Below are 8,385 nucleotides of genomic sequence, written 5' to 3'. Positions count from 1 at the left end.
CCCGTCTAGTAGAGCACCACTTTAATGCCAATTCCGTCCACCAAACATACCCCTCGTCGAGCCCGAACACCTCAACAGTAATAGTGGGTGGTAATACTCGAGTATACCGGAAATCCAGAGTCTCCAATACCCAAAGATTTCCTAGATGTGGACTACCGTGGTTCGTTATCTAATCGACCAGGCCCTTGCCGGCTCGACTCGAGTAACTAGTCCCCGGTTTTGAGCTCAAAGGTCATAGAATGGTCGTTGGACTCAACCCTCCAAACGACATCAACAAATACAGATAACAGATACAGATAACAGATACAGAGAACAAATACAGACTTACACAGTATACAGGAACCAGAATAAACAGATGAGAGAAACGAGTGTGATAAAGTACACCCTCGTTTCATACAGAGTATACAGAAGTCACAGATAACCTAGATAAGCAACAAATTAGGGAAGTGGTACACTCACCAGTTCAAAAACAAGAACTTCAAACGTTTCCTCTCGAAGTACTTAGATCAGCAGCACGTCCTAAACCACCAAGGTAAAACAATTGAGACTCGATTACGAGTCATATGCCTAACCAAGTAAATTACCAATGCAACACAAAAGTATAGTTTTGGAGTGAAAAGGTAGTAGTTGGTCCTAAAGACATGAACGATCCAAAAACCCTTCGCTTCTACCCAAAACCATACCTACAATGATTTATTAACTCCAAACTTAAGGTGCAAAATGAAAGTAAGAATAATTCTAGGAAAGCAGGATTTTTCAGTTTTACGCACCACCATTTGAAAAATCATGTCTCAAGATTCTTAAGTCCAAAATTGATAAAATTTATACCGTCGGAAAATAGACTCAAAGGGGTACAATTTCTCAGAAGAACATTTATAAGATTCAGATCACAAGTCAGTCAAATTCGAGCCTCAAATTGCTGTTTTATCCAGTAAAAGACAGAACAGGTATGCAATTTCAGCCAACTTTGGAAAATCACCATAAATCACACAGATAGAACTAGGGTCTGAAATTTTCATGGTTTGTAGTTCTATGAATATAGTTTCAAACGCAACAAATGGAACTCAGTTTCGATGTTTCTACATCAAGTTATAACAGATTTCCCATAACTGCTCAACGGTCCTGCGAAAATTTCAGCAGCACTTCCCTTGTTTCTCTTTACTTTTCCAACCTAACATCCACCCAATCTCATCTCAATTCAGCCACAATTCCACATACAAATCATAAACCATTTAACACACTTAATTAGGATCACAATACCCTTCATGTACAATCAATTAGTAGCTCCAAAACTAACCACAAGTACACATACAAATCATAGGCTATTCAACACTCATTAGGGTTACAATACCCTTCAATCTTAGCCAATTAAGAGCTCAACAACCAACCATAGTAAAGCCCTAATTTTGGAAACCCTAAAACTGAAATTTTACTCTACAAACTGAAATTTTCAACAAACAACCACAATTAACATATAAAAGCTCCATTTTACACCATATCAAGCTATCATTCCATGGCCAACCAATAATTATCATATAAGGACAGAAAAATCACCAATAAATCTGAAATTTATCTAACTCTACCTCAAATCATGAAATCTTCCACAAAACAACGTATTCAACAACTACAAGTCAATAATTTGCCATTAGTAAGAAGAAAGAGAGATTTTTAAACAAGATACCTTGAAATCTCAAGAAAGATGGTAGCTTAGGCTTCTTCCTCCCAAATTTACTCCACAACTACCTTGGAAACTACCTTGACGAGCACTTTTATGGAGTGGTTTACAAAACTAATGGTTAGAATTCAAGATTTGAGCAAGAAATTGAAAGACAAGGTGAAGCTCTCTCTCTTGTTTTTCTCCTCAAGAGGGCCGGCCAAGGGAAGCTTAAAATGGAAGAAAATTGGGTCAAAATTGGAGTTTAGGAAAGTTAAATAAGCTTGGTCAAAGTCCACCCTCCAATAGTGTAATGACACTTGGCTCTTTAAAATTCATTCTCATCCTTTTGTCTATCAATACTAATTAATCTAGCTAACCTCTAATCATCTCTTAATACCTGGTAAAATAATGTCCTTTAATACAAAACTTTACCTAGTCGTCAAAATTCACCGCACTTAACGCTCTAGCGGGTCCCACGTACAATATACACTACTAATGTCCCATAAACTAATTTATACTCGAAAAATGATTTAAAAACTGTACTTTCTTATAAAAATCTCTGGTAAATTAATATAATAGGGTAAGGTAACAAAAAAATGGCACACGAAGAAATAAAATAAAAGAATATAAAATAAGGGAATTTTGTGGGTCCTCACAACTCTTATCTCACCTCATCTCCTTACTAACCCTAATTACTCCTCTCTCCTATCCTACTAATAAATTTTATATTATTATTATTTTCTTTCACCCATAGTAATTTTGCCTTTTTAATTAATTGAACAAAATAAACTAATAAAAAAAATGAGCCAGGACGTGGGTTTTACACCCTTACATTAATATTCGTAGTATAACTAATAATTATACTTTTACATTAATTGTAACAACAATATTAATAAAAAGTTTCAACGTATAAGGTATGAATCAAAGCAATTAATAAATAAGGTAGTTTATATTTATTGATAACAAAGTACATTAAATAAGGTCATTTTACAAAAGTTAAAAGTCAACTATACTCTTCAATTGAAAATATAGACTATAATTTGGGATGAATGAAAAAGAAAAAACAAGACCATTAAAGCAGAATGGAGGAAATATTTAAGATTAAGAATAAGATTCATCATGGAACATCTCCTCCGTTGTATCTAACATTATCAGTGCAACAGCACTGTTTCTGGATCTGATTTGCATGTCACCTTGACGAGCGGTACTTGAGGAACGAGTAGTATCAGTTGAAAGACTGTTTTTGACTATGAATTATTTACCTTGTAGTGAATGTTGTTTCTCAGCGGTAGCTCTTGACTTTGAACTAATCTAAATTTATTGTTCTTGAACTTTTGATCGGATTGAAATGCTTTGACAGTCTATTTACCACTATTTAGTACGGTAACATATGCAAACAAAGAAAATTATTAAAGTTTTTGATAAATTGAAATTAAAAAAAAACAGCGTTGAACCAAATATGTTTATCATTTTCTGTCTTGTAAACAATTCTATGAAACAAATATGTTTATGTTCTGTTCTTATTTTTTAAAAAAAATAGAGCTAGTGTTTTGTTTTGTTCTTATATGAAAACAAAAATGGAAGAGCATGAACTTACCAAATGGCCCTAAAAATGATTTGTTTGGTTCATGGGATGACACAAGATTAGATTAATCATCATATGTCAACCCATATTTGGTTGTATTTTATATATTGGATGACACATTCCAACTAACAGAATTAATCCCCTATTCATGGGATAAAATAATCCTATGGGGGAGGTGGTATTAGACATCTCAAAATAACTAACAGATAGGATGATAACATTTTAAACTAATTTATCCTTAAAAATAATACAATTTTATACTCTCATAATTATATAACCCTACTCCCACACAATAATATAACATGAATGGACTAATTTGCCCTTACTAATTAATTTTGAAGTTTTTTGACTAATATGTCCTTACTACCAACATAACAATAACTAATAATTGGACTAATTTTCCCTTGTGAATGATACGAATTCATACTAACTACTGTATAACCATATTCTCACATAATAACATGATAATAAATGGATTAATTAGCCCCTACTAATTATATTAAAATTTCTTGACTAATTTGCCCCCATTCATTATTTAAAATTTTTTACTAATTTACACCTATTAATTAATTTAAATTTTTTAACTAATTTGCCCATACTACATCATATTAAAAGGACTATATTGCCCTTGAATTAAATTACCCTTACTAAGCGTATTTTCTCAACCACATTCTCTATAAATACACAATCCTATGAATTGGGCTTTCTAAATGAGGACTTCAATAAGTTTAAACTTGGCACAAAGAAAAATCTTCTATATTGGTTTTAGTTCAGCTCATTTAAAGCTCTTAAATGGGTTAGGTCTTAATCGTAAGCGTATTTTCTCAACCACATTCTCTATAAATACACAATCCTATGAATTGGGCTTTCTAAATGAGGACTTCAATAAGTTTAAACTTGGCACAAAGAAAAATCTTCTATATTGGCTTTAGTTCTGCTCATTTAAAGCCCTTAAATGGGTTAGGTCTTAATCGTAAGCGTATTTTCTCAACCACATTCTCTATAAATACACAATCCTATGAATCGGGCTTTCTAAATGAGGACTTCAATAAGTTTAAACTTGGCACAAAGAAAAATCTTCTATATTGGTTTTAGTTCAGCTCATTTAAAGCTCTTAAATGGGTTAGGTCTTAATCAATTTAACTCTAATTTAGCCAAAACTTGGCCCATCATTTAATTGGATTTCAAATCTAGATTAAAAAACTCAATCAAAATCTATTTTTAAGGTCTCGAATGGGCTGAGTTTGAGTGAATGCAAACTTTTATATGTCAAAATTCTTGATTTACTTTATAATTCTAAATTTTCAAACTACTCTATTTTAATAAAAGTTATAAATATTAAAATTTTATTAAATTATTTTAATGATATTCTATAAAATATTAAATTATTTTTATTAAAAAATCTACAAATGAAAGGATACTTTAGTTATTAAAATAGTAATCCTATCTCATCCAATCTTCAACTAAACATAGGATATGATTATTTCTCAACATAACCTATCTATTCGAGAACCAACCAAACACTAGATAATTTGGATTATTGATCCGAGGATGACTCAACTCAGAATTAATAATCCGAGGATGCATCATCCCATCTCATCCAGTCTGTGAACCAAACGGACCTAAAGGAATTGGAAATTAAACTAAAGACATAATGCAAATGGAAAGAGAAGACGAAAAGTCTAATTAAGGAGACTTTACAAGTTAAGGAGCTTTCATCCATGTGTTTGGTTCCTTGAACATTATTTATAGACAATTAGTTATAAATCTCTAACTATTTTAGAAGAGTAAGTGATGGAGTCAAGCCTCATCATATGTCTTAACTCATGTTTGCCACGTCATCCCTCCCTTGGAAACAATGGAAGACAAAGCCTAATCAATCTCTTAATAGATAAGATTTGGTCAAATAAATATAAGTCTTATTTTCTTCACACTCATCTCTTCTTTCTCCTTTGTTGCTATAAGACTTTCAGAGTCATTTTTTACCGGAAAACTGGCTATGGGTGCCAACCAATACCATTACCCTCCCAAACACTTTGCCAAGGGCATCAATCGGCTTCCCCAACGTGGCTATACTAGAAATTGGTTGCCCCTTAGGGTCCCATTGATCATTTGGATGCCAACCTGTTAATTGTTTCTCAAAAGCATTTTGCATATAAAAATTCGAATGTTGGAAATTACATTTCCTGAGCCGTGGGATCGGTCCCTTGGAATATATTGCCCAAGAAGTGGGTACCATTCGTGTATTTGTATGCGTACGTGGAAATTTTCAGATTCCACAAATTCACGCGGCCTAGTGGATAAAATGTTACCTATCTCTTTATTTTCGTGTATTTGTTCAGGTAAGATTATCACAAAAACTGGATATATGTACCAATACAAGCAGTGGCATCAGATATCAAGTTTATTAAACAAGAGCTGCTTATCAAAATTCCTCGGTTTTTGGCTTTGATTGTTGGAAAATCTTTAAACCTACCCAATTTGAACAAACAAGGCACAAGAAACCGGAGGCATATAAATTGTGGAAAGGAAAGAAATAGAAACAAGCCGAAGACCTTCTGGTTTGGAGGCAACTGGATACATATGTCTGTATTGCACATAACCTCACCTCTCATATCATATACAGGACATATATTTATAGACTCTCAACGTCGGAACTTAGCCGACTAACCAAACGCAAAGGAAAAAGAAACTGATCGATGTGATCGAACATCCAGGCTTAAGAAAGCCATAATTCTGTGCACCTAAATTGGACCAGTGCATTAATTACCCCACAACCAACTAAATTAAGAAACTAGCTCGGTTTAAAGTATTAAGACATCGATCCAACTGGAACTGGACGAAAAGTTGGATGCACTGAGGGAGCATCACTTTTGCGATATTTGATGAAAGCTTTTGACTGAAGACTAGTGTCCACTCTCCCATTAGAAAGTGGCAGCTTCTTCTTCCAGCAACTGTTGTCTCTGAAAATGGCCACCACACAGAAACAATCCTGCAAGCAAGCTTGCTCACAAACAGTTTCATTTGAAGGATATATTTGCTCGAAGTCAGACAGTGGCCAATCTATGTCATTGATCACCACAAAATCATAAAGGTTTTCTGTAGAGCCCTCCTTTACTGCACCACAGCCGAGAGAAGAGTTTGGCAAGCAGCTGCCGTACTTGTCGTCTGGATCAAGCAGTATATACCCTTCTGGACACGAACAAGCCGGTCTCCCGTGTTCAAGGTGGCAAATACTGTTAAATCCACAAGCTCCGCTCCCCTTTTCTCCAGTAATGAAACATATATTCTCCGGCAAATACCAAAGAACCTTCCAGTTCGGATTTCCAGTAAATGTCCTAGGATGGAAATAATATGTGAATACCCCATCAAAATCTATTGTGGCCCTATGATAATATTCTAATGCTGGTGGTATTGAAACTGGACTCAGCTCTTTTGTCTCGTTGTTCCTTTTCCTTATGTACAGGGCTCCTCTGCCATCAAACGTAACTTGGTAACCAGAATTCAACAAAACTGTAGGATCAGAAGTCTGACTATTATAGTACTCAGCATCATCATACACATTGGTTGGCACACTTCGGGTAGCAAGCACTAGATTCCCGTCATAAAGAAAACGGAGATAAAATCTTCCTTGGGAAAATTTTGTTGCTGACTGTCGAGAACTAAGAGAATCGCCAAGTATCAAATCTTGATATGGCAATATTGTATCAGCAGGAAATCTAAAGCTTTCCCAGAGCCGGCTATCATCACTCCCCTTGAGGATAAAATTGCCTGTATCATTCATAAAACCATGATCAACTTGACTAGAATTGACATCGGCACTCCAAAGTTGTAAGCCTTGAGGATCACGGAGCACAAGCCCACTCCGAGCATCAAGCTTTAGAGTTGATCCTCGTGGCACTAGATCTATTGAATAAACAAACCAAACTACGGTTTTGTCTGGTATCTTGTAATACCATATGGAAAACAAGAACAGGTCCTTATCCTGAAATTGTCGGAACCCAAATGCAAAATCACCAGAAGGTGAAAGCCAAGGACTAGCAGATGTTTCACCTGCGGTCAAAGTACTGCCCAAAGGCACAATACCATTTTTTTGAGCCAAAGCAGATATTGGGAAGAGAAATAGGAAGAAGATGAGGTTTATGCATAGGTATGCCATTGCAATAGATAGTTTAGTCCTATAAAGTTGAATATACAGTACCAATTACTCGTTTTAAACCACATATGTTGCTGGAATCTGGTTACCGCCATTAATGGTCCTGCCTTCTAGTCCAGTGATCAACTACAAGGTCCACCTATGTGGGGCTCCTTGAAGGTCCACCGACGTGTAAAAACTTGGTTTAATCTACCATTTAAAATGCCAAAAAATTCTTAAAAACTAACGTTGTTTGAATTACGTACTATATACCACACCCGTTTCTTTGTCGAAACTCTAACTCTGGAAGATTACAGCAAACCGTCAGTTCAATTTGAAGTGGACATAAGGGTATCAGGATGAGCAAGACAAAACTTGTCAATCAGCCTCTCAAAGTTAGTCAAACAATAATAGCACGGCTCATTTTCATTAGTGTCGAACGCCACAGGAGACTCAGAGTACACAATAATTTTTGTGGAAATATACTTATTTTTTCTGCAAAAGGCATGAAATTCTTCGCTCTCACAATAATTTGCATGTAAAAGCCAACAGGTACTGCGAATAATGCATCCAAGAAAACTAGAAATATTCAAGAAAAATTTTGGATATAAACTACGCTGCTCTAATTGTCGTGTTAAAGACTCTTTGTTTGATAAAATAGTATCAAAAGACAAAATTACACTGCAAAATGAAATCTTGGCCAATTTATCATTGAATGAAAGAAAAAGTTAATTTCTACATGATCAGTGGAAAAGTTTGTTGTTAAAACAAAATAAAATAACTTAAAGCCAATAAATAGAAAAGGATTATGGTATAAAAGGAAGAAGAAAATTGATTAGTGAAAAGATAATATATAGACAAAAAAAATAAATAGACATATGCATAAAAGGATAAAAAATTTAATGAGTGAAAAAATTATGTTTATGAATACAAAATAATTAGAAATATAAATAGTCACCCTATAAATACAAGGAAAAATTCTAACGGGAGAATGCATACGTAAACAAA

General features: G+C 34.5%; 1 protein-coding gene across 1 annotated transcript; it reads right to left on the bottom strand.

Moving 5' to 3' along the window:
* Window positions 1-6,054: 6,054 nt before the first annotated feature.
* LOC113691269 (G-type lectin S-receptor-like serine/threonine-protein kinase LECRK3) lies at window positions 6,055-7,401 on the bottom strand. Its single transcript, XM_027209357.1, has one exon. The coding sequence runs from the start codon at window positions 7,399-7,401 to the stop codon at window positions 6,055-6,057; it is 1,347 nt and encodes a 448-aa protein (XP_027065158.1).
* Between the last annotated feature and the right edge of the window lie 984 nt (window positions 7,402-8,385).

This window comes from Coffea arabica, chromosome 1e (assembly GCF_036785885.1).
Source record: "Coffea arabica cultivar ET-39 chromosome 1e, Coffea Arabica ET-39 HiFi, whole genome shotgun sequence".
Taxonomy (NCBI): Eukaryota; Viridiplantae; Streptophyta; class Magnoliopsida; order Gentianales; family Rubiaceae; genus Coffea; species Coffea arabica.
Note: the sequence above shows the minus strand (reverse complement) of the source record. Positions and strands in the feature narration are given on the sequence as shown.

Bases quoted from the DNA above. Each gene is read 5' to 3' on its own strand.
- LOC113691269 (XM_027209357.1), bottom strand. From the start codon at position 7,401: ATGGCATACCTATGCATAAACCTCATCTTCTTCCTATTTCTCTTCCCA.